At 45.1% G+C, this 27,867-nt stretch overlaps 1 protein-coding gene across 3 annotated transcripts in view; it reads right to left on the minus strand.

Moving 5' to 3' along the window:
* BTAF1 (B-TFIID TATA-box binding protein associated factor 1) overlaps positions 1-27,867 on the minus strand; it is a 394,756-nt gene that overhangs the window by 355,148 nt on the left and 11,741 nt on the right. For all 3 annotated transcript variants that reach the window (XM_033943697.1, XM_033943698.1, XM_033943700.1), the window contains exon 3: positions 6,402-6,516. In XM_033943697.1, the coding sequence (XP_033799588.1) occupies positions 6,402-6,516 (115 nt within the window). The remainder of the gene's footprint in view (positions 1-6,401; positions 6,517-27,867) is intronic.

Here is a 27,867-nt window from a genome sequence, read left to right on the forward strand (position 1 = left end):
TAAGCTCGTTCCAGGGGCCCATAAAGCGGATGAACCAGGTTGAAATTCCAGGACAGGGTAACCACAGTGGGGGCCACACAGAAAACAGATGACATCCGGATGAGAAGCCATGGAGCCCTCAGGGAAACAGGGCCAGACGAGAACACATGCAATCCAGACTCTATGAAAAGCCACAGAGAAGCCCTTTGTTAGGCCGTCCTGAAGGAACTCTAGAATCCGGAGAAACAATGGCACAGATAGAACTTCGTGCTCACAGACACACCACTCCTGATAATATCTCCAAGCCTTTTGTGATATGTACCTTTTTATTATTGAACTATGTCCAATTAATGCTTTTTGACTCTTCCTTCTTAATGCACAATGATATATATAGATATAGATATATATGAATTTATTATAGTCATAAAGAGGCTAGACTACTATCAGATTGGGTTGGAATGACCAGTACCTTCTTAAGTTTACTAAGCTTAATCAATTCTTAGGCGGTGAATCTCTTGCATCCTCCCATTGGACGTGGACGCTACCTTTGGAACATCATTTGACTTCAACTTTACCCCTTATCCTGTCTATCTTTGATCCTTACCTTAATGATGCCTTTGTAGGCCTCAAGAGGGGGGATGAGGAGAATGAGGAGAAAATCCCCTCAAGAGAGACATTATGCTGATAAAAATTAGATTTGCCATAAGGTTTATGAACTGTGCAAAGAATGCATCTTACTTTCAGCACAACTACTGTAATAAATTTGCAAGATAACTTCATCTTTGTCCTAGAAGCTGACAATTATCTGCTGATTGTGACAATAGCTGTTCTATTAAAGGACTTTCCAAGAAATGCTTGGGCTAGAAAAAGCCACAACAACAGGTCAGGATGGCATATCCAAAAGTGACATGAACTACAAGTAAAACTGCTAACAACTACAATCAAGATTGAACAGAAGAAGATCAGTAGAGGAGGGAGGGACTCACCCTTAGGGATCATTGACCTTAGAATTAAGAATGCACTGTCGGTATTTAGAGAAGTCATATTTGGCATCAGGCTTCGTTATGACTCGGTTGCAATTATGTGTAAACCATCCAGTTATTAAAAATGATAAAATGTAAGCATCCAATAGAAATTAAGTATGTAATTGGCAGCTATGCAGTACCTTGTACCCTAGGCTCCTAAGCTTGGGTATAAAAGGCCATCATAATTGCTGATGAGCTTTAAGACGGACTGGGCATCGCAGATATGCCAGCACTCTGTGTTAACCCTCTGTTTGCCTAACTGCTGTTTTCTATCCTATTGGATGCTATTTCCATGTAAGCTATCTTTTGATTATCAGCAATTGGGTTGTTGGTATGAGGTCATTTAAATATATTGGAGACTTCGCAGCGGTCTTCACTTCACTTAAGTAGTTACCGGGGACTGCTTCAAGCTGTAGAGGAGAGTGACGATGGCTGAACAGGAGTCCCTGCCAACTAAGGCCACGCACTCAATAGCCAGGCTGCAAGACCAAAACAGTCCAAATCCTGCAGGGCAATTGGGCCCTGCAAGAGGGGACAAGGATGACATGGAAGCCAAAGCCCCTACTCTAACCAAACCAGGTTGGCATACCACAGTTGCCTCAGCCAGTCGGGCATGACTAGGACCACTCTGTGGGTCATTATCCTTCTCAATAGATGCCCAATTGTGGGCCATGGAGGGATGACTTACAGTAGACCTTCCCGTGGCCAAGGTGGAACCGGAGCATCCAGGCCATCGCGGCTGACCAAGCAAAGTTGACTGAAGAACCGATCTGCTGTCTAGTCGGCCACAGATGCCATGAAATCAAATGTGGGGCAACTCCAATATTCCACCATGCAGTCAAACGCCCTTGGGAATGAGGACTACACCTCAGGGTCCAAAGTCTGACAACTGAGAAAATCTACCTGAACATTGTCCACTCCAGCCACGAAGCATCTCTCTCCCATCGGAAGAGAAGCTGGGCCTCCACACTCAGGGAGATGCTTCTGGTACTCCCTGGCAATGGACAAAGGCCACCGCCGAGGCATTGTCCGAGATGTGGACAGACCAATGCTGGAGATGATCCTCAACGTGGAGGAGCGACAGTTGAATGATCAACCACTTCCACTCGGAGAGAGTCCACCGGCCCTGAACAGGGACAGTCATGAAAATGGCACCTGTCTTTGGAATTACTCAAGGCAGAGAGAGCAAAGAAAGAGAAAGAACACAGCCACCAGGCTAGACTGCTCCAGGCCACCACAATTCAAGGCAGTGGAATATGTAACGGAGCCTGCAGCGGGCTCCAACACCAAATCAGAGCATCCTGCAGCGGACACAAATGGGCTCCGGCCCAAGGGACCACATTGATCGTTGCCACCAGGTCCCCAAAACCTGGAGATACTGCCAAGCTGTTGGAAAGAGGGTGGCCAGAAAGTCATGGACAACCTGTCTGAGTTTCTCCTGATGCGACATGGGCAGAACACCTGGTTCCGATCCATGTGAATGCAAGCCTCCAGGTATTCCATATTTTACATTGACTCATGGTGACTCATCCTGAAGTTGATCACCTGACCCAGGCACTGAAGCAACTGAAATATTTGGTGAACTGTCTGATCAACCAGTCATCCAGCTATGGGTGAACCAAAACTCCCAGGGTGTGCAGATGGACTGCCATCACTACTATCACCTTGGGAAAGGTCCTGGGGCACTGTCGCCCACCCGAAGGGCAGCACCGCAAATGGTCAATGCTACTGCAGAACATGGAATCCCAGGTACAGCCTGTGATCTGGAAATAGAGGAATATGGAGATATGCCTCCGTCAGATCCAGGAGGCTAAAAACTCCTCCGGAGCCACCGAGGCGATAACTGAACATATTGTCTCCATCCGGAAGTGAGGCACTCTCAGGGCCGTATTGACCACCTTAAGATCCAGGATTGGCCTCTAATCGTCTGAGCTACTCTTTGGAACGAAGAAGCGTATCTAGTATCTGCCAGAGCCTGAGTCTCGCTCTGGAATGAGCTCTATGGCCGCAATGGTCAGCAACCTGCAGGTCGTGGCTTCCACCCGAGCCTCTTTCTCTGGCCTTCCTGCAGGGGAATGCAGGTAAATAATCCACCAGGGGACAATGAAATTCTAGCCTATAGCCATCCCGAAGAACCTTCAGGACCCAACGGTCCTAGGTGATTGCTTATCATTTCTCCAGGAAGGCCAAGAGCCGCCCAAGATCCACAGGAGTTCCGCAGGAGCGTGGACACAGACCTGGCGTCAGAATTGCCATTTTGCAGTTGCTGCTGGACAGCTCCCCATGGACAGCTGGCACTGAGAACCTTTGAACCATGGCCTGGTAGATAGGGAGGAACGCTGGCCAGAGGAGGACCCCCAAGTTCTGATGGAAACATCTAAAGGCACAAAAAGGAGGCTAGGGGCCCATAGACAGGCAAAGACTTGGGCCTGTGGCCTTGCACATTAGCCATGAGGTCATCCAGACCCTTGCCAAATAGAAGGTAACCCTGGAAGGGCAACTTGCTTAAAGTTGTCAGACCACTATCTGATCCACAGCATCCTGTAAACTTAAATGGAAAAGACTGAAAATGTAGTGAAGACCATCAACAAGTCATACAGGGCATCTGCCATGGAATCCACCCCTGAAAACAGGAAATCAAGATCCCAGAGCATAAGTGACAGGATCATGGCAGAGCTTATAGAATGGCACACCCCATCTACAAAGGAAGAGGCCATCGCTGCCTTAATTCTAGTGGCCACCAAATCAAACATACACTTGAGAATGAAATCCACTCTATGGTCCTGAACTGCAGGAACCTCTAAGACATGGCCCTAGCACATTTTAAGGGGATGTCAGGCACCTTCCATATGTTCGGATTATCAGGAAAAGAGGCAAGTCACCCAGCCCTCAGCTTCAACTCCTGGAGGAACTCTGAGATAAAATCCACTAGAGGCCTGGTCTTGAAAACTCTACATACAGTGGGGTCCCTCCCCCACAGATCCAGGGTTCCATCCTGAGGAATGCAACATCTCCCACCTGCCTGCGAAAGCAGAGGCATTGTCAGGGCATCTGGTACAAACACGGGCAACAGCCGGTGTAATGACCAGAATCACGGTGGTGGGGTGGGGGGGGGGGAAGAGAGAAGGACAATGCCCCAAGAACGAGGGGTCCCCACGCCTGCAGAAGGGTGGCTGGCATTAATTTCTGAGCCAAAGAAGCCTGGTACATCACAGTATAAAATTCAAGGGGAAACTCATCAGCCAGGCCAGGAAACGCTTCTTGCGGACCTGTCGGAGAACTAATTGAGGAATAGAGTGAGTTTGCTGGCAAAACGCGCTTGGTTTCCACAGACAAGTTCCCCCCCCCCCCCCAATTTTTAAGTACATGGGCAGAAATAGCGGCAGGACTCCCTTCAGAGGACGAGGGTACTGGGGCTGACCCAATTTTGCTCCCTCCTGTGCTACAACGCACATGCAATGCGGCCACACGCCAGACCGCCATCCACCGTAAATGGACACAAGTCCATCAAATCTTGGCCTTAGGAGTCCATCTGGTTGGTTGTTTTTGCAAAACTGAAGATTGCAGAGGCTAAAAATAACTTTTAGAAAAAGATTGTGAAAATCCAAGATGTTACCACATGTTCTGATTTTACACTAAAATTGCCTGGGAAAAGCACAGGAACTCTGCAAAAATGGCAATTTGAGGATTTTAGGAGTGGGGAGGTCTAAGGCACTGAGATATCACTCAAAACCACCTTTTTAAGGCCTCCCAAAATCGCAGATTCAGGCTGTCAGTCACTCACTGTGCAATGTGCTGCAGAAATAAACTGAAACTGCTTATAGGGAGATCCTCTGCCTTAAACAAGCAAAATGGACTGCTGATCTTCTGACTGTCCCCCTAGTCCAACACCCACAGTCGGGGACCTCCGTCTGGGACACTTCATGGACAAACCTGGTAAACACAGCTGGCCCCTATCCTGGGAAAACAACCATGGAGTCACGCAGCCTGTGCTAGACCTACTAGCGGTTGAAGCAGGGTGAGCAAGCTCCCAAGGGAATGATCCCCAAACCCCAACCTGAAGTGCAGGCTGTCCAGAGAGAGCACTGCCCCACAGCTCACCCTCTGGAAGCAGACATAGCATCTTGTCTGAAATCTTCCACAGTCCTACAGAACAAGAGCCAAAAACACAAATGAAAGGACTGAATTTAAAGATAATAAACATGAGCAGAAAAGACGAACTGTTACAGTTTGGCTTGTAGGAAAGAAACTGATTTCCTAGAGGGCAGTCCTGAGGTAAGAGGGGAGGTGCTCAAGACTTTGTTATGAGGCTTCCTACAAGCTCTAGCGAGTATGGGAAAATAACCCAATAATCCAGGAATAGATTGGGTTTGTACAAGAAAGACCAGCTATGCTGACACCTATCTAGAGCTTATTTAAATCAAATAGAAGACATCTGCCAAGGGAGCAGCTCCCAACTCCAGCCATGCCTCCTTCAACGCCTGCAGCTGCTGCATAACCTCCACACGCCATCACCTGAATAGCAAATGCAGAAATGCTGGATGCCTGCTTGAGGAGCAGTTCCACTTTCCTGTCATTCCAGTCCTTCTACAAGAAGAAGTCTCAGTTACTGCTGTCAAAGGCATCAACATTTGAACCTAGAACATCATATCCAATAATTCTTAGGGTTAGAGTGTAAAGCCTACCCCATCATCTTCATGGGCTGGATTTGGGGTAGAACTGATGACTTCTCCATCACAGCTGAGGTAGAAGGAATCAGCAGCACCACATGCCTTACAGAGTCTTTCAGCTGGCATCACTTTCTCAGCAAGACTGCTAAATGGCTTCTCCCCTCAAATCTAACACTTCCTCTTATGGGACGTCCCCTTTATTCTGTCAGTTTTCTGTCCTTACACTGCCTGTGCTTTTTTTTTTTTTTTTTGCATACCTCATTAAAAGCCATTTTGCTAATTTCTTCTTTTATTTTTTCTAGTTACTTGCAGGTTTGGGATGGGGGAGGGGAGAAGGAAAAAGGAAACAGTCGCCCCCTATTGGCAGAGGCCTTTTGAGGACTTCTGCAGCACTATCCATGCAAGTGAAAGCACGAACCCCTCTGGACTCACCCAGTGCTATAAACAATGGACCAATTTTGGGGAGGAAATACAAGCAGAGACTTGATCATAGATGCAGGCCTGTCATGAAGAATCCCACTAAAGGCCAAAAAATATTGACTAATTACAGGCTGCACCACTCCTTATACTGGTAATTTCACAGAATTTCTGCTTCTTTCCCTCCATCTGCTGGTAAAGTGGCATAGTCTATCATTTTGGACTGGTGTAACAATTTGAAAAGGGAAGAAAAAAAAATACAAGTAAAAGCACAACAAATCAAATATCTATACTTCATTTAAAAATATACCGTTCTTGGTTCTCTGTGTAGGATTCCACTCTGGAACATTTTTGACTATAGCTTCTACCGCTTGTCCTGCTGCAATACGTGTATCCCAGTTTGGGGTCCTTAGGTATATTAACACCTTTAAAAGCAACACAAACCTTATCAGAAATCAGCTATAACCACTGTAACATTTGACATGGTCAGGCATTAATGGTCTCTCAATATACTGTATATACGTATCCCTGAAGTGAATTATTTATTAATTTTGGACCATCAGAGGCGAGTCTCACATAAATATGTCATGAGGGCTAGTTCACCATCGATCCAATATTTTCTACTTTACTTAATGTGCGACTTACATCGCATTTGGGTATCATCTACTTTAGTAACTTCTTTCTCATTCTTAAATCCCTCAAAACATGATTACAAATATCCAGCGTTGTTCCCTTTTCAATAGAATTTGTTTAAAGTCACCACCCCGTGCAGACAGTGATACTTTCTCCAAAACCCAGCAGCGCAAATCCTCAAAAACATGATTACAGTCAATATAATGCTGTACCATAGGAGCCTCAATCCTTTCTCGTGAGGCTCCTATGGTACAGCATTGTATTGACTGTAATCATGTTTTTGAGGATTTGCGCTGCTGGGTTTTGGAGAAAGTATCGTCTGCACGGAGTGGTGACTTTAAACAAATTCTATTGAAAAGGGAACAACGCTGGATATTTTCTTTGCAAACCTTTACCCCTATGGGTTTGAATAGTGGGGTGGATTGGAAAGCCTGGTTTTGAAAGTTTGCTATAAGATCTTAAGATTTGCAGAAACATGATGTCATCACATTTTTTTGCGTGATTTGCATAAGTATGACGTCATCACGTTTTGGCGTGGTGACGTCTTGAGTTGCCTATTTAGCAAGAACGCCGAGGGGCCATTTTTATGACAGGAGTGGAAACGGGTGTATGATCGCTGTGGGTATAGTTATCCTTCTTTTGACTGTTTTTTCATGTTCTTTGGAAACTTTCTACAGTGTGTTTTTTATGTTTTACAGCAAATCCCTGACGAAGCATTTTTTGCGAAACAGGGGCCCCTGTTGGATATTTTGGAAGAATGTTTGATTGGTAGCTTTTTTCCATGGCGCAGTTTTTCCTGCTTTCTTTACTCCAGGACTACACCTGAATACTAAATACTCAGATAAGTGACCTCTATTTTTGATAATAATTGTTTGAAGAAAATTTGAAAAACATAAGAAAAGTATAGAAAAATATATAAAACTATAAGAAAAATAAGAATAGAAGTTCACATATTAACTGGGAGTTTTTTTGACCAAGGATGTGTCTGCTAGGATTAAACTCTGTTTAAAACTAGCCTGTCTATATGGGAAGCCTAAATAGCCCCTATTAGACACTGAGGTCTTTTCTCCCCTTTTTGCAAAGGAAGGTGATTTTCTTGTCCTGTATGTTTGGAGGGTGCAGTTTTTTGTGATTTATTTTGTGCATCCTTTTCTTGAATTTTTTGATATTTTTGCTGTATTACCTCCGACATATCTGACTCCGACAACAGGGAGATCTCAGGAAAGAACAGCCTACATGCTGCGGTGCTGCCAACAACGGAGGAGAACGAGCGTGCTTCGCCTTCATGCGGGAAAATTCAACAGGAAGGTCGCGGCACGAGCTAAAAAAAGTCAGCCTCGGGAAAACCAGCCTACATGCTGTGGCACTGCTGACAACGGAGGATAACAAGCGCACTCTGCTTGAAAATCTTTGTTCCTCAACTGTTTGCTAAATACAGACCCGTACAATAAAATATTTCTACACCCTGAGAAATTATCTGCCGCTTACTCCCTGCGTGAACCTTGATATTACCACAAAACTACCCAACAAAACATTAGCATTTAACACAAACTAAACATTGTTGCACTTTCACGATGTGTAATCCACATTGCAAATACTGACAGAAAATAGATACTTACAAGCTTAGTTAACGCCGGTAAATGCCGGTTGCTCAGCACTGTTAGGGCAGAACTACAACAATTGTGGTCTCACCCGTTTAGTTTTGTTTTTACAATTCAGGAAAAGAATAAAAATAGAGACCAATGCAAACCCTCTATCACTGGAGGGAGGGTGAGGAAGTGACCTGGGAGGGCCGAGGTGTAGCCCCTAAAGCTGGCACCGTTCAGCCGGACACTCCTGTCTCACTGAAGAGAAATCTCAACAGGAGAAAAGTAAATATCCAGTCACAGCCAGAATTCAGGAGCTAGTTGAATAGCGACCATCCGCCTGCTGGAGATAGAGAAACTGATTAACAGGTGGTCCTTTTGGCTGGCATGCCTCCTGTATCTTCAGTATGCTCTATCTCCACTTGCTGGTAAATGTGTGCTAATCCACTAGTCTCTGAATTCATCTGCTGCTGTTGCTAAGGAAAGTAACCATATGCACTTTGGCCAACATTGTCCGTCTTATTATACTTGCTACAATAAACTTTGTCATCTAGAACCTCTTTGGGACAAAACATAGGAGACACAGCCCATGCTGAACGTGGTCACCATTCCTGCCCATGAGAAACCTAAAGGAAAGAAACTTGAGACAGATTCCGGTGGGTCTGAGCCTTCTCCAAGGTTCAAAGTAATCCGATCACTCTCCTGTACATGTCCAGCCATCTCCCCATCACACACAGGCTAAAAGGAACTTACCATGCTGCTCCCAAGGCACCTGCCACTTAATGTGGTGCCTCAATTGCCTGCCTCTGTTAAAAAAAAGCATTCCCTACTCTACACCAAACTATGTACCACATCTACTGCAGCCTCCCCAACATCTTTGTAGAGGCTTTGACATCTACTTCTTGCCTCTGTAGCATATTTATTTTAAAGCTATGCATGCAGAGGAAGGGAAACGAGTCAGGGAACTGAACTAAGCCAAATACTAAGCAGAGCGGAGGAGATAAAAGAATGGGGACAACAAGAGGCCCCAACTTTCTAACTCCACTACTTATGGGATGCGCTGCCCACCAGAATCAAGGCCGGCATATGAAGCTCTGGGGCTAGGGTCACCCTTCTGGTTCAATTAGAGCATACATCTGCAGACCAATCCCTAAAAGTCACTAGAAGGCTTGTGGAGCTCAATCCCCAGGCCACAGACTGCAATCTGCACTTTAGGAAGCTAAACCAACAAGGATCCAGTCATATCAGTCCAACTGCAACTACCTACTAAAGGCAGAGAATACTCGCAAGTTCCAGATTTGCTACTCTCCTTACTGGGCCATACAATCCACTTGCCTGGACTAATCTAGCAAGGTAAAAAGGAATATCTTTAGTAGACAAAAGTATTTTCTGGACATCTGACTTGGGTACATCCTGGGAAATACGGAGCTCACATTGGAAGGGTGTGCAAGGAGAAATTAGGTTCTTATCTGCTAATGTTCTCTTTTAGTCTCTCCAGACAGGCACTGTTCATTGATGGGGAATACCTCACCATGACCAGCAAGTGCAGACTGAGACAAACTTTTGGCTCTAGTACAAGTGGCTGTGCAGTCCCTAATACTTCAGTCTGCCGAATAGCCAAACAGAATTAATAAACTAAAGTGCTAATCATAACAGCAACAGCCCCAACAAGAGCAACAACTAACATAGGGCCATACTGTTGGAAATTGCATAGAAGCTCCTTCAGCAAATGTCCCCACAGCACGCCAGCTGAGCCAGAGCCAAAGCCGCTGTTCTTTTAATCTCCCCAACCCTACTAAAATCACGAGAGCCCACAGAATAAAAACGTACTCTTCACACGAATCCAGAAATAACAGACAGGGTGAGTCTGGAGAGACTAAAAGAAAGAAAATTAGCAGGTAAGAACCTAATTCTCTCCTTCTTTAGCAACCTCTCCAGACCGGCACAGTTCACTACCACCCATGCACAGCACACCACTGTTCAAAGATACACCAAACATGCATATAAGACCGAGAAATGGAAAGTCTCCGGAACCCCAAGAGAGTGGAGATCACTTTATCCAAATAACCTTTCTTACCTAAGCATTCCCTTTCAAGAGCCAAGCTGTAAGACAAAAGGGACCCAGATCAAACATTGGAATGGGGCCCTGAGGCAGAAGATTGGGCAAGAGGGGCAGCACAAGAAGATCTGCCATGAGATGATGAACCAGATCTCCATACCATAGGCGCCTGGGCCAGGCCAGAGCCACAGGATCACGCAGCCAGAATGACGAACAATGCGAAGAAGGACTCTGCTCACCATTGGCCATGAAGGAAACACATACAGGAGGGCCCCCGCTGGCCAAGGCTGCACCAGCACATCCAGCCCCTCTGCCTAAACATCCCTGTGCTGACTGAAGAACCGTGAGGCTTTGGCATTGACACTCGTGGCCATAAAGTCCATGACCGGCTGACCCCAAGCCTACACAATCCACTCGAAGGCTGCGGGTCCAAGACACCACTCTCCGGGATCTAGCACATGAGGACTGAGGAAGTTCGCCTGGACATTCTCCTCTCCTGCTATGTAGAAAGCTGAGATGTCCAGAAGATGAGTCTCTGCCCAGGACATGAGCAAAGCTGCCTCCTGTGCCTCCAGACGACTCCTGGTTCCTCCCGACGATTGACATAAGCCTACTGCCATGGCATTGTCCAAGAGAACCCCAAACAGACTTGCCCGTCAGCAATGTCTGAAACGCTAGCAACGCCAGCTTGATAGCTCTGGTCTCCAGAACATTGATCGACAAAGACGCCTCCTCCGGAGACCAGCTGCCCTGAGTCAAGCGACTGAGATATTGAGCTCCCCAACCGAGGAAACTGCATCTGTGGAGAAGCACTGATCCAGACTCACTCCCTGCACCAGATTGGAAGACTGTAGCCACCAACGGAGATTTGCGACGAACTAACCCCCCGAAAATAGGAACAGGAGAGTCCATATTGTGGAACTGGGGTGACCACCGCTGAAGTAGAGCATACCGAATCGGCAGCATGTGAGCCCGGGCCCACCAAACCACATCCAAGGAGGCCACCATCGACCCCGGGCCCAACATACCACATCCAAGGAGGCTGCGATCGATCTCAAGACCTGGAGAAAGCCTTGTGCCCAAGAACACCAGGAAACCATCAGACACCAAACTATACAGCAGGGTTAATAACATGGAGGACTGTGAAGATCTCCAAAAAGATCTGACAACGCTGGAAGAGTGGGCCAAAAAGTGGCAAATGAGCTTCAACATAGGGAAATGCAAGGTCATGCATGTAGGGAAAAAAAAAACGATGTTCACTTACAAAATGGAGGGGTTCACCGCTAAGGGTGAGCAACCTTGAAAGAGACCTGAGAGTGATGGTAGACACAACCTTGAAGGCGTCGGCACAGTGTGCGACAGCCTCAAAGAAAGCAAAACAAAACTGTTTGGTATCATTAAGAAAGGTATCACAACCAGGACGAAGGAAGTCATCCTGCCACTGTATCGTGCAATGGTGCGCCTGCACCTGGAGTATTGTGTCCAGTACTGGTCGCCGTACCTCAAGAAGGACATGGCGGTACTTGAGAGAGTCCAGAGAAGAGCAACTAAGCTAATAAAGGGTATGGAGGACCTCTCATATACTGACAGACTGAAAAGGCTGGGGCTTTTCTCCCTGGAAAAGCGGAGACTTAGAGGAGACATGATAGAAACTTTCAAGATCATGAAGGGTGTAGAAAAAGTAGACAGGGACAGATTTTTCAAATTATGGGGAACTACCAGTACAAGGGGACACTCAAAGAAATTAAAAGGGGAAAGGTTTAGAACAAACGCCAGGAAGTTCTTTTTCACCCAAAGGGTGGTGGATACATGGAACGCGCTACCAGAGGAAGTAAATAAGCAGGAGCACGCTACAGGGCTTCAAAGAAGGATTGGACAGGTACCTGGAGGACAAAGGGATTGAGGGGTACAGATAGGAGTAGAGGTAGGTTATAGGGACAGGATTAGAGGATTAGAGGTTAAGTTACAAAATTAGTCTGGGACCACTATTCAGGCAATAGGCCTGATGGGCCGCCGCGGGAGCGGACCGCTGGGCAGGATGGACCTCTGGTCTGTCTCAGCGGAGGCACCTTCTTATGTTCTTAAGATGATCTGCGACTGCCAACCTCCCTTTCAGATCTCTGGAAATTAAGACCTTACCCAAGCTGGTGGCAAAGAGAACCCTGAGGTACTCCAGGCACTGAGAAAGAACCAACTGGCTCTTGGACAGGTTGACTACCCAGCCCAGCGACTGCAGGAACTCCGTAACCTGAGCCGTAACCCGGGAGCTCTCCTGAAAGGGCTCTGCTTGGATCAACTAGTCATCCAGATAGATGTGAACCAGAATGCCCTCCTTGCGCAAGGCCGCCGCCACGACCATAATCTTGGTGAACGTCCGTAGAGCCATGGCTAGACTAAAAAAGCAGCACAGAAAACCGATAATGCTGTAGGCCTCTGTCAGATCAAGTGAGGTCAAGAATTCCCCCAGCTGAACCGCCAGAATGACAGATCTCAGGGTCTCCATGCAAAAAGACAGAACCTGAGGAGGCACAGGAACTACCGCTTTGAGATCTAGCAACCTTTGTAGCGTCTGACAAAAGGCTTGCTTCTTCCATGCCACCTGACAAGAAGTGAGAAAGCAATCTGGCAAGAGCTGGGAAAATACATCCAGAGCATAACTGTCCTGAATCACCTCCAGGACCTCACAGATCCGTTTGGCCCACCCCCTGGTAAAATTCCCACAACTGGGCACCCACAGGCATCAGGGGAAGAGCCAGAAATGAGTCCTTGGGCAGGCCAGGTGGTGGAGGGATCACGCCCCATCAATGGGATTCCCTCCCCCCCCCAAAAAAAAAGGGCTGCATGCGTTGAAAAGAAATGACCTGGGGAGACCCAGAGGAAAGAAAGGAAGCCGCCGCTCAACCAGGGTGGTATCTGCGAAAATACACGACAAATGCCCCGAGCAACGCCACCCACATAGGCGGGTGAGTACAGTCTTCAGGAAGACAGGGCACCTTAAAGTCCGTCAAGGTCTAAACTAACTTGTCCATAAAACTCGTCAAACAAGAAAGACCCTGAAAGGGGAAATTTTCATAAGCTTAGCTTAGATGTTGCATCTGCCAACCAAGCCCGGAGCCATAGGGTGCAGCCACACTGAGAGCCATGGCCTTGGTTGAAACACGCAACAGATCATACATGGCATCTGAGAGAGAGAAGACACACCCATCTCAATCTTAGCTACTTTCTTTTCCACCAAAGACCAGTCATCAGACTTCCAGTCAAGAACACGCTCAGCCCACCGAAAACAAACCCAAGCTACCAGACCGCCACACATCGCCGCCTGGACCGCTAGAGCAGTTCCATCAAAACTCTGCTTAAGAAGAGAGACTCCAACCTACACTCATCAGAGTCCCTCAAAGCCAAGCCACCCTCTACCTGCACTGTAGCACAATGGCCGAAACAACCATGTCCACCACTGGCAACTTCAAGGTATCCCTATCCCCCTCCGGAATGGGTTACAGGCAAACCATAGATAGAGCAAAATGAAAGGGCGTTTCCGGCACCTTTCACTGCGCAAGCACAATATTCCAAATATCCTGATACATAGAAAAAGAGCAGGTTTCATAGTGGAATTTTATAAATCATTTCAATGTACCCTATTACCTTATTTATTAAATTTATGTCAGTTTCAACTAACTAAGGGTTGCATTACAGGTACTATGGCAGAATCATTAACAATCGTTTTGCCAAAGCCAAACAAAGATCCCACTTTGGTTTCAAACTACAGGCCTATCTCATTAATCAATGTTGATGGAAAACTTTTAGCTAAAACATTGGCTTTACGATTGGCTAAGGCTCTCCCTTTTATTATTGATATGCACCAAACAGGATTTGTTGCTAAGAGACATTCTTCTAATAATACCAGATTGGCTTTTCACATGTTAAATTTAACAAAAACCATGGATGATCCGGCTTTTTCTGTCTCTTTGGATGCGGAGAAAGCCTTTGATTGAGTGGAATGGACTTTTATGTATCAGGCATTAGATTGGTTTGGTATAGGTTCTGGATTATACAAATGATTCAGACATTGTATAGCTCCCCTGCTGCAAGATTGTACATTAATAATAACAATTTATCAGAGCGTTTTTATTTGCGGAGGGGGGTTAGGCAAGGTTGTCCATTATCTCCTTTGCTTTTTGATATTGTATTTGAACCCTTGTTGTTAGCCATTCAACAAGCAAAGGGGATACAAGGTATTCCTCGTACAGATTGGGAATATAAAATATCTGCATATGCAGATGATATACTGTTTTATTTGAGAAATCCAGAAACTACCATTCCATTCTTGCTTGAGTTAATAGAGAAATTTAGGAAATTTTCAGGGTAAAAGATAAATTGGAGTAAGTCAGAAATTCTTCCACTTAATGTACATTGTATGAAAGGCTTATTTGATTCTTTTCCATTTATATGGAAAGAAGATGGATTAAAATATTTAGGTATTAGAATTAAAAATACACTGGAAGATACAATGAAGGAGAATGAAAAAATGTTGTTAAAAAAAGTAACAGAGATGTGTGAGCAATGGAATCCTTTACATCTTTCTTGGTGGGGGAAGAGTCCAAACTATTAAAATGATGATATTGCCTGTAGTTTGTTATCAACTGAGTATGATACCAGTTTTTTTTCAGGGGTCCTTTTATAAAAAATTAAATGGTATTCTTACAAAATTTGTTTGGCTGGGTAAAATGCCCAGAATTGCCTTAGTATCTTTACAAAAATCAATTGAGGAGGGTGGGGTAAATTTTCCAAACTTTTATAGGTATCATCAAGCCTATATTTTACACCAGGGTATGTATTGGGTCCTCCCAGAGCTCATGGAAAATATCCCGGATTGGCTGTATTTGGAATGGCAACTCATGTTTCCTATTAATTTGTCTCATGTTCTTAGTGTTACGATGCCTAGAAAATATAAAGAGAACAGAATATTGATAGATACATGGAAAACATTACGTTATGTCAGCAATTTAATTCCAAACTCAATACACAAATCAACATACCAATCTTTATGACTAAACTCCAAGATTCAAGTTTGCGGTTTTAAAATCGTATGGAAGCATTGGATTATTGCAGGTTTACGGACTCTAGGTGATGTTATTTCAAATGGTAAACTGCTTGATTTTTTTGCAGTTGCAGCATAAATATGGTCTTAACAAATCAAAGTTTCAAATGGTTGCAACTGATGCAGGCTATTCAGGAGGGGTTCCCTGAATGGAAAAATCTTAACAATCAGTATAGTCTGGAATTCTTATGCTTTCAGGCGGATTTCTTGGGTCACCAAGCCGCACAGTGGTAAAAATTAATATCTGGATTTATGAATAAAAAAACCAAAGAATGGTCATAGAGACATTTGGAGCATTGAGATTAAGCATCAAATTTCTGCGTCTCAATGGCCACGAATTTGGTCTTGGAGAATGAGATGTACAGTGTCTGCATCTATGAGACAAACATGGTTCTTTTTGTTAAGTCTAATAGATGCTGGCATTGTAATCTGGAAGAAGGGACTTTAGATCATTTATTATACTTTTGTCCCTGTATCATGGCCTTTTGGAAATCAATTTGGTCACAAATTAATTCTTTATTGGAAAACCATGTAGCTCTATCATATGATACAATCCTATTTGGAACATCAATGAGAATAAAGAGTCAAATTTCATTAAATAATAAAAACCTTTTATTAATAATGACAGGAGTCGCCATTCAGCATATCACCAAAAATGGGAAAAATTACACAAGACTTAATTACACCTTTTGGTGGAATTCATTGTGCCATATATATAAAATGGAAAGAATAATTGCCATACAAAAAGGGAATTATAATAACTTTAAGAAGATTTGGGAGCCATTGACAACTTATTGTAATGATTAGATGCTTTTTCTACATTGAAAGTATAATTATAATTATGGGAGGGAGGGTTTATAGTTATAATATAGATTTAATCAATATTTATGAATATAGCATATCTATGTTAATTTGATTATAATATCTGTGAATAGAGTAGGTGGGGGAGGGGGATAATTTATGTACTTCAGATGATAATAGAAAAAATTTCAAGTGATGTGTATGAATTAATTGTTGTAATATTGTATATTTGATGGAAGATGAAAAAATGAATAAAGAAATGGAAAAAAAAAAAGTTGGGTATAAAGAGGGCTCATTCAAAAGCAAAGGTTCTAGACTTAAAAAAAAAAAAGTAAACTTTGTTCAGATAGGGCAGTGTTCTCCCCAGGGCCTTTCAGCCAGGCGCTCCGCCCAGCTAATTTAGATGAGCGCCCGGCTGTAATCTCGATGGCAATTCAGCTGCTGCTGCTGCCTTCTGCTCAACATAAAAAAAAAAACAAACCTTCTCACCGGTTTGGAGATTTACCGGGCTGACTCGGCACAGCTTGATCTGACTTTTTTTTTTTTTTTTAGTTTTTAACGCCAGCAAGCGACTTGAACCCATACTCCGGGGCTCTAACATGTGAATGCCGCTTCTCTCCGAAAACGGAAGTCACGTCCCGAGGGGGGAAGAGAAGGGAAGTCAGCATGCACACGCCCCGGAGCATGGGTTCGCTATAGGAGACAGGTCAGCTTACAACTTGCTCTTGATTGCTTCGGGCTTTCCTCACTGCCGGGTCCTGCCCAGTGTTCCCTCTAAGGTGAGCGCATGAGCGATCGCTCACTATTTTCAGTGGCGTCGCTCATGCTTCTTCTGGTGTCGCTCACTCGAGCGGAGGTGAGAGGAAGCGGCGGCGGTCTGCCTTGCTCGCCTAAGATGCAGCAGCGGCGACTCATTTCATGATCCCCGCAATCAGTGGCGTATTAAGTGGGGGGCGGTCCGCCCCTTAGTCTCATTCGTATAACGCCGGCCCTGCAGCTCCGGACTTCCCCACACCTGCCCCCCCCTCGGATCGCTATTATTTTAAATGTTATAGCCGCGGAGCTGTATCCATCAGTGGAGACGTCTAACCTCAGCCTGCCCCGGAACTCTTACTGCAACAGTGACTTCCTGTTCCTGCCTAGACGGGCGGCTGCTGCAGTAAGAGTTCCGGGGCAGGCCGAGGTTAGACGTCTCCACTGATGGATACAGCTTCGCGGCTATAACATTTAAAGTAATAGCGATCCGAGGGGAGGGGGGGGAGAAGGTGCGGGAAGTCCGGAGTTGCAGGGCCGACGTTAGAGGGAGTAAGAGTTGATGGTGCCGCAGGGTCCCGCGGGGGGGGGGGGGTGAGGGAGGAAGGAAGAAGAGGAACCGAAGCATGGCAATTGTGGGGAAGTCCAGAGCTGCAGGGAAGAGTGTTGCGGTACCCAGCTGGAGGGAGAAGGAAGATGAGAGAGGGAATGAAAGGAGATGCCAGGGCTTGGAGGGTAGGAGGAAGGTATGCCAGACTAAGGGAAAAGGAAGGGGGAGATGTGAGAGCATGGAGGGGGAGCGAAAGATGGAAGAAAAGGAAAGGAGAGAGATGCCAGAGAATCAGGGAAGGGGAGATACCAGACTATGGGGTGCAAAGGAAAGAAAGGAGAAGAGAGAGATGCCAGAGCATAGGGGATGCGGTGGTGACAGAGAGAAAAAAATGGAGAGGTGGCAGAGCTGACTGGCTTTGGGGGTGGGCAAAATCTGGAAGGCAGTGGGGGGACATAAGGAGGCACTGGGGGCACAAAGGACATGGGAAGGAGGCACTGGGGGCACTATGGACACGGGAATGAGGCACTGGGGGCACTAAGGACATGGGAAGGAAGGAGGGAGGGAATAGAAAGGGACAATTGTTGGGCCTGAGTGCAGAAAGAAAGAAAGGATACACAGTCAATTAATAGATGTCCCCTTTTGATGAAAAAAATAAATGGTCACGTTACCACTGACTTACTTTCTCTTCAGCAGAGTCAGCATCCGCGCTAAGGTGCAGGAAGGTCCCGCGATGACTCGTCTGCTGGCTCTGCTCTGGAAGAAGTAAGTTATGTCAGAGGGGGTGGACCCGGCAGACGCAGTCATTGCGGGACTTTGCCGCAACTCCCTGCGTCTGCCGGGTCCACCCCCTTACTTCTTCCAGAGCAGAGCCAGCAGACGAGTCATCGCGGACCCTTCCAGCATGCGGCTGCTGAGTCCGCTCTAGAGCAAGTACATCAGAGTGGGGTGGATTGGCAGCAGGCAGCTACAATCATCGTGGGACCTTGCTGCATGAAGGGAGAGAAAGGAGGACTGCTGGAATGGAAGAGTGGTGGAGGGAAAGAAAGGGGGCAGGGGTGGTATGGAAGGGTGGTGCTGATGGAATTGATCTACAGAGAAAGGGGAGAGACATAAGGGGGAAGGATATTGGAAGGAAAGAATGGGGGAAGATGCTGATTGAAGAGGGGTGGATGGAGGGAGAAAGGGCAGACATTGGATGGTAGTGGGGAGCCTATGCTGGATGGAAGTGCAGATGGGAGAGATAAGGGAGCAAATGCCAGAAGGAAATGGGAGGAGAGAAAGAGGGGAGCAGATGCTGGATGATAAGTGGACAGAGAGAGGAGAAGGTACTAGATGAAAGGGTTGGAGAAAGAGGGTACATGATGGAAGGAGGGGATAAATAAAAGGAGGACACATGATGGGGAGAAAAGGATTGAGTTAGGGAAACACTGGAGGGGTGAGGGAAAGAGGTGGCAAGCTTTAGGTAGACAGTAAAAAAGGACATTGATGAGAGGGTAGTAAGAACATAATCTAGACAGATGCAGAAAATAAATTGAAAAGGGAAAGGGATTGCAGAGGAGAGGTGTGGGAGAGGGAAGGCGAGGAGAGAGATGCCAGACCAATAGGGGTGAAAGGAGAGATGGAAGGGGGAGGCATACAGTTTCTGGAAGGGGCATAGAAGGAGAGAAGATGCCATATAGGGGAAGAGAGACGGCAGACAGTGGATGGAAGGAAGAGAGTTACAAGAAGATGAGGAAAGCAGAAACCACAGAAGACAAAGGTAGAAAAAAAATTCTATTTATTTATTGCTTTAGGAGACATGTGTCACTGTTTCTGTGAAGCATTGTATGCAGAGTCCAGCTTCTTGCTGGTTCAGTTTAACCTTTGTCTATGTATTTTTATTTTATCCCCCCTTTTACAAAACTGTGAAGTGTTTTTTAGCACCAGCCGTGGTGGTAGCGGCTCTGATGCTCAGAATTTTATGAGCATCAGAGCTGTTACCTCCGTAGCTAAAATCCACACTACAGTTTTGTAAAAGAGGGAGGGGTTAGTTTGTGATTACATATTCCATACTAGGCGAAGGTGTGTTCTGTGTTCTGTGTGTTCGAAAGACATAGTTTTCTGTTAGGATTGACGGTGTAGGATTGATCTGTGCTGGTCTGGCTTGTTTAGTTTTACAATGAGTGTATTGATGTACTGTTCATTGCAATATGTAAGATGCTGCCTTTTCCTAGGTACTCATGTGTGACGTGTGGCTTGTTACTAAAAATCATGTTTTTCGTACAGATGGGGGGGGGTGCCAAAAAATGATGGGCCCCGGGTGTTACATATGCTAGGTACACCACTGCATTATGTAAAGATACCAGAAAGCTGGCGAAGCAAAAACTTTAAGTAAATTGTTATTCTTCTAAGTTTTGAGTATTTAACCCTCCCACAATTTCATGGGCACTCGTTTCAAGTTTCAAGTTTATTGATATTTTGATTTAAACGCAATATCAAATATTTTCAATGTGTATAACAAAAATAAATTTTGGGAAATAAATAAAACCATTTGAACAATAAACATACAAACATATCCATAGATGATTAAAAATACATAAGGAGTACAAGGATAAACTACATTTGTTTAAAAATGCGTCCTCCGTGCCTGCTCATAAATTTGTGGAATATGTAACTTGTCGCTCATGCATATTTTTTTTTGCACACACCTCATCAATCCTTAGAGGGAACATTGGTCCTGCCTACTTTCTGTTTCCGTGAAGGCAGGACCCAGCAATGAGGAAGGCCCGAAGCAAGCGAGAGCAACGAGTTGTAAGCTTCCCTCCGTTGCTGACTTATGGAAGTTAGGTCAGCGATAGAAGGAAGCTTACAACTTGCCTTAGTCCAGCCCTGCACAACATGCGGCCCAAAACGGATCTCACTGCTGATATGGCTCTCACTCCGCTCTCCTTTGAAGACCAGCTCAGGAGGCAAGATTTAGCCCGAGATCAGATGAACATTAAAGGGCATCTGAGCAGATTGAGGAGAACATGTCCTGTTTTTCCATGCCTAAAAATACTACCTTGTCTAATGTAATCTCTGATCAGATCCTTAAGAGCGATACAACTATGTATGCTGGACAGTCTCCTCCAGTAAACAGAGCTTTAAAGCCTGCAGCCATACAGAACCAGATGGTCAAAGGGCTCCGAAGTGTAGTATTGCCAAGGGATCTGTCTCACAAGTTTCTGCTGCTGGCAGATGTAAACACAGCACAAGAAATAGAGACTTGTGGCGTTCTGTGTGGAAAGCTGATGCATAATGAATTTACTATTACCCATGTAATAGTGCCAAAGCAGTCTGCTGGACCAGACTACAGTACAGTGATATGGAGAATGTGGAAGAATTATTCAGTGTTCAAGATCAATATGATCTCCTCACAGAAGAAAGACGGAGAGAAAGAGAGAAGCCTGGACCAAAGGGGAAAGACAGGAGGCAGATACTGGAGAGGGGGGAGAGAAGGGAAGGAGATAGAGATGTCAGACCATGGGGTGGAGTGGGAAGGAAGGAAGGAAGGAAAGGAGAAGAGAGAGATGCCAGAGCATAGGGGAAGGGTGGAGACAAAAAATGGAGAGGGGTTGAAGCTGAAATAAATCATGTACAAAGGAGAGAAAGGGCACAGGATATAGAGTTTATTGAAGGGACATAGAAAGAGGGAAGATACCATATGGAACAGAGAGAGGGCAGACACTGGATGGAAAAGGCAGAAAGGGTGGACAGTGGATGCAAGGGGCAGAGATAGGGTGGACAGTAGATGGAAGGGGTAGAGAGAGAGAGGGCAGAGGCAGGGTGGAAGAGGCAAAGAGAGAGGACAGATGTTGCATGGAAGGGAGCGAGGACAAATGCTAAATAGAAAGAAGAGAGTGAAGAGAAGATGACTAAAGCAGAAACGACAAAAGGTAGAAAAAAAATATTTTTGTTGCTTTACGTAGAATCAAGTAGTATTGTAACTGTGTTGATTAAAATTTATCAATAGGAAATGGAAATAAGGCAATTTTGGGGGGGAATAAACCCCTTTCCTCAGGTCAGGACAGGATACCATAACAGCTGTATACTGTACTGTCTTGAAGAAAGATTTGGCCTCTGAAAGCTAATTGAAAAAATGGATTAGTCCAATAAAATGGTATTTTCATATTTCTCATTATTTTATTTCTATTTGTTAATTTGTAAAGTGGTGACTTATGTAGAAGTTTTTTTCAAATTTACATCTACTGTCTTTATATTTTGCACAGTATTAGAAACAGTGACACATGTCCCCTATGGTGTTGCATTGTATGCAGAGTCTGGTTTCTTTGTTCAGTTTAACTTTTGTCTACATATTTCTATTTTTAGTTTGTGATTATTCCATATTGGGCGAGGGTGTATCTGTGTTCTGTGTGTATGAAAAGGACATGGTTTTCTGTTAGCATCGACTACGGGATCAATTGACTGTGTAGGATCTGGTTTGTTTAGTTTTACAATGCGTGTGTTGGTGCTATCGTGCTCACTGCAGTGTTAAAGATGCTGCCTTTTCCTAGATGCACCCTTATTGTGTGACTCATGGATTATTACTAAAAAATATCTTTTTTTATATAGAGGAGGGTTTGTTAAAAAAATGATTAGCACTGGCTGTCATATATACTAGGTACACCACTGGATTTAATGACCCTATTCTAACTTTACTGTTGACATAGGTGTTGTCCCCTCAACACACAGACACACCCATTATAAAGAATTAAATTAAAGTTGCATTATCATCAAGCAGCTTTCAAATGACATTATAAGCAAATAAAAATAAAATATTTTTTATACATTGCTAATTATTACCTGCATCTTTACCTATACTGTTTTGCCCTAGTTCTTACTTTGCAGTATAGCAAAATAAAAAAGAAGCAGATAAAGATCAATCACACAGGTGCCCTTCAAGGCTCAGTAACACCTCTGCATAAATTATGTGGAAGAGGACTGGAAGTGGGGATAGCATCTATTTCATATCCTCAGTGAGACCTCAGGAAGGAACCTAGTGATCAAAACATTGTTAGAGGTGTTGTACAGCCATTTCTTGTATGACTGGATGAGCTATATTTATCTTTTTTTTTTAGTTGTTTAAATTCATGCAGAAATAAATGGTTAGATTGAACCTAATGACTTCATTAACGCATTTCCCTTTTTTAAACCTCTATACTATTTCTAGAATTGGATGCTTCTTAAATTTAGTAAAGTGTCAAACCTTAAAAAAGGAAGTCATATCGAGCATTGGAAAATAATAATAATTAACTAATAAAAATAGTATACATTTAATTTGCCCCACTACCAAATTTCCCCACCCCGCCCGCCCGGCTACTTTTTCATGCCACCCGGCTGGAAAAAATTTCTGGGGAGAACACTGTAGGGGTTTACATCAAAGAATTTGTGTCTGGGTGGGAATGTCTGGATGAAGTGGAAATACGGTGGGCAAAACTGAAAGGAGCAATTGTAAGGGCGACAAACCTTTTGTGAGGCTATTAAGAAAAATTAAGAGGAAAAGAAGGTCACTTTGGTTCTCAAAAGTAGTAGCTGAGAAGGTAAGGAAAGCACAGTTACTTACCGTAACAGGTGTTATCCAGGGACAGCAGGCAGTTATTCTCACATATGGGTGACGTCATCCGACGGAGCCCTTATGCGGATGCCTCACAAGCAGACTTGCTTGAAGAAACTAGAAGTTTCGAGTCGCCCACACCACACATGCGCGAGTGCCTTCCCGCCCAGCACAGGGCACGTCTCCTCAGTTCAGATAGCTAGCAGAGAAGCCAACCAGGGGAGGTGGGTGAGTTGTGAGAATAGCTGCCTGCTGTCCCTGGATAGCACCTATTACGGTAAGTAACTGTACTTTATCCCAGGACAAGCAGGCATGTATTCTCACATATGTGTGACCTCCAAGCTAACCAGAATGGGATGGTGGGAATGTTGGCAACTTAGGAGAATAAATTTTGTAATACTGTTTGGCCAAACTGTCCTTCCTGTCTGGAGAAAGTATCCAGACAATAGTGAGAAGTGAAGGTATGAACCGAGGACCAAGTAGCAGCCTTGCAAATTTTCTCAATAGGTGTAGATCTGAGGAAAGCTACCGAAGCTGCCATTGCTCTGACTTTATGGGCTGTGACTTTACTGTGAAGTGGTAATCCAGCCTGGGCATAGCAGAAAGAGATACAAGCCGCCATCCAGTTGGAGATGGTGTGTTTAGAAATTGGATGTCCTAACTGATTTGTATCAAAGGAGACAAAAAGTTGAGGAGCAGTTCTGTGTGGTTTGGTGCATTCCAAGTAGAAGGCCAAAGCATGTTTACAGTCCAGAGTATGAAGAGCCAATTCTCCAGGGTGAGAATGAGGCTTTGGAAAAAAACACTGAAAGTACAATGGATTGGTTGAGATGAAATTCTGAGACCACTTTAGGTAGGAATTTCAGATGAGTACGAAGAACCACCTTATCATGATGGAACACAGTGAATGGTGGATCAGTTACTAAAGCTTGTAGCTCACTGACTCGTCGAGCAGAAGTGAGGGCAATGAGAAATACCACTTTCCAAGTGAGATACTTCAGATGAGCCTTATCAATTGGTTCAAATGGAGGCTTCATGAGTTGAGAAAGGACAACATTGAGGTTCCAAACCACAGGAGGTGGTTTGAGAGGAGGTTTGACATTGAAAAGTCCTTTCATGAATCTGGAAACCACCGGATGAGCAGAGAGAGGTTTCCCTTCAATAGGCTGATGAAAAGCCGCAATTGCACTGAGATGGACTCGTATGGATGTAGACTTGAGGCCAGAATTGGATAAGTGCAAAAGATAGTCCAAAACAGAAGATAAGGAGGAATGCTGAGGCTCCTTATGATGAGTAAAACACAATGTAGAAAATCTAGTTCATTTTGGTGATAGCATTGTCTAGTGGTAAGCTTTCTAGAAGCTTCTAAAACGTCTCTTACAGATTGAGAAAACTGAAGAGGGGTTATGTTGAGAGGTACCAGGCTGTCAGGTGTAGAGACTGCAGGTTAGGATGAAGGATGAAGGATCCTTGACTCTGTGTAAGCAGAGAAGGAAAAACTGGAAGAAGGTATGGCTTCCTGCTGCTGAGTTGAAGTAGAAGGGAGTACCATGGTTGTCTCGGCCACCGAGGAGCGATTAGAATCATGGTGGCATGATCGTTCTTCAATTTGACTAGAGTCTTGAAAATGAGAGGGAATGGAGGAAATGCGTAGAGGAAAAGATTTGTCCATTCCAGAAGAAAAGCATCTGCCTCAAGGCGGTGAGGAGAGTATATCCTGGAGCAGAACTGAGGCAGTTTGTAGTTGTGGGGAGCTGCAAAGAGGTCTATCTGAGGCGTTCCCCACTGTGAGAAAATATGATGAAGAGACGAGGAATGGAGAGTCCATTCGTGAGGTTGCAGGAGACGACTCAAGTTGTCCGCCAAGCAATTCTGAACCCCTTGAATGAAAACAGCTTTGAGGAAGGTGTTGTGACGGATTGCCCAGTCCCAAACTTCCAGAGCTTCTTGACAAAGGGAGGCAGATCCTGTCCCTCCCTGTTTGTTGACATAATACATGGCGACTTGGACTACTGTGCGGACGAGGACTACTGTGTCGTGAAGGAGATGTTGAAAAGCATGGAGAGCTTTGAGGATCGCTCTGAGTTCCAACTGATTTATATAACACTGGCGATCCGTACTGGTCCAGAGGCCTTGAGTACGGAGACCATCGAGATGAGCGCCCCAAGCGTAATCGACGAGTCTGTCATAAGGACCTTCTGATGAGGGGGCGTTTGAAAAAGCAAGCCTCTGGAAAGATTGGAAGAGAGCATCCACCAACGGAGAGACTTATTCAAAGAAGGAGTGACTGTGATGTGTCGAGAAAGAGGATTGCAAACATGCGTCCATTGAGATGCCAGGGTCCACTGAGGAATTCTGAGGTGAAATCTGGCAAAAGGAGTCACGTGTACTGTGGAGGCCAAGTGACCCAGAAGCACCATCATGTGTCTCGCAGAGATGGAAGAGCGAGAAGACACTGTGTGGCAGAGGTGAAGCAGAGCATCCAGACTTTGTTGTGGAAGGAATGCTCTGAGTTGGACAGGGTCCTGAACAGCTCCAATGAATTGTAGATTCTGAGAGGTTGAAGTTGAGATTTGGGAAAGTTGATTTCGAATCCCAAGCTTTGTAGGAACCAGGTAGTCTGTTGGGTCGCTACAATAACCCCTTGAGAGGTAGAATCTTTGATGAGCCAGTCGTCTAGGTAGGGAAATACCTGAAGACCATGATTCCGGAGAGCTGCGGCTACCACTACCAGGCACTTGGTGAACACCCTGGGAGACGAGGCCAGGCCAAAGGGTAAAACTCTGTATTGGTAATACAGATTCCCCACCCGAAATCTGAGATATTGACGGCATGGCCAGATGGATGGGAATATGAGTGTAGGCCTCCTTGAGATCCAGAGAGCATAACCAGTTCTGCTCGAGGAGGGGATAAAGGGATGCTAGGGACAACATTCAAAACTTTTCTTTGACTAGAAATTTGTTGAGAGCCCTGAGATCCAGAATGGGTCGCAGATCCCCCGTCTTCTTTGGAACAAGGAAGTAATGGGAGTAAAACCTCCTGTTCTGCTGTTCCAAAGGAACTGGTTCGATGGCATGGAGATGAAGCAGAGCTTGAGCTTCCCGAAGAAGAAGGGCAGTCTGGGATGGATTGAAAGGATACTCTCTTGGAGGAAGCTCTGGAGGAACATGAGTGAAATGAAGAGAGTATCCTTCCCTGATGATGGTAAGCACCCAAAGATTGGATGTTATTAGTGCCCATCTGTTGTAAAAATGATGGAGACGATCTCCTATAGGGGGAAAAGGAGACAGAGACAGAACGGTGGAGGTTATGCTCTGGTGTAAACAGTCAAAAAGGCTGAGAAGCCTTAGGTGCCGCAGAAGGTTGTGATTTCTGTTGCTTTTGAAGTGGCTGTTTTTTTCAGAGGAGGGCGAGTGTAAGGAGCCAGCTTTGGAGCAAAACGCCTTTGATAGATGACAGCAGGGTGTGCAGGCTTAGCAGGAGCTGGCTTTGGTTTAGGTCTGACAATGGAAGCAAATGATTTGTCATGGTCAGATAATTTTTTAGTGGCTGCCTCGATGGACTCGTCAAAGAGGTCGTTGCCCTGACAAGGAACATTAGCCAATCAATCTTGAAGGATAGGGTCCATGTCAATGGTACAAAGCCATGCAAGATGACGCATAGCCACAGAGCAAGCAGCCGCTCGGGCAGATAACTCAAAGGCATTGTAAGACAATTGCAGGAGATGGAGACGTAGCTGAGAAAAAGAAGCAATGACTTCTTGAAACTCAAAATGCATGTGATTATCCATACAAGTCAAACACTTCGGCAGAAGCGAAAGAAGAAATTCAAAATAAGTAATGAAATAAAAATTATAATTAAGGACTCTAGAAGACATCATAGCATTCTGGTAAATGCGACATCCGAATTTGTCCATAGTTTTCCCCTCCCGACCAGGAGGGACTATGGTATAGACCTTGGAAGGATGGGATATCTTCAAGGAAGATTCAACTAGCAGGGACTGATGAGATAACTGAGTTGTCAAATCCCTTGCGATGCACCGTTTTATATCTCGAGTCCAATTTTCCAGGAACTGCTGGAATGGAAAACGAGGTCTCCATGCATTGAGCAAAAGTCTGGTCCAAAAACTTGTGAAGTGGAAGCTTGAGACACTCTGCTGGAGGCTGAGGAAGACGCATGACTTCGAGATATTCCTTAGAATATTTAGAGCCAGTGTCCAATTTCACATCCAAGTCCACAGCCATCTGTCGGAGGAAAGATAAAAAAGATAACCGATCCGACAATGCTTTGCCTCGAGAAGGACTCGAAGACATCGAGGCAGCACATGTCAAAGAAGAAGCTTCGGCATGGGAAAAAAGTCTCATAGGAACCTGGTGACTTGGACGAAGCAATCGAGGCCGGAATATCCTCGAGGTCCGGCATCGGGGACCTGGAATGAGGAGTCGATGGTCTAGTCGAGGATGGAGTAGAGCGAGGCTTCGAGGAAGATGGTACATCCTGCAAAGAACGATGCCTGGAAGAATGTCTCTAAGAAGGCCTCAAACGATGGTGAGAACTGTGTCTAGAACCAGATCTCGAGGATCGAGATTTCGCCTCGGAGACGGGAGCAGCCGATGCCATTGTATGAATAGGACTAGAGGCTGTAGATTGAAGCTCCAGAGGCTTGGAGGAGGAACCTCGATGCACTCGCAAAGACTCTGCTCCTTGCCTTTCGAGCTTAG

The sequence above is a fragment of the Geotrypetes seraphini genome, chromosome 4, assembly GCF_902459505.1.
Source record: "Geotrypetes seraphini chromosome 4, aGeoSer1.1, whole genome shotgun sequence".
NCBI lineage: Eukaryota > Metazoa > Chordata > Amphibia > Gymnophiona > Dermophiidae > Geotrypetes > Geotrypetes seraphini.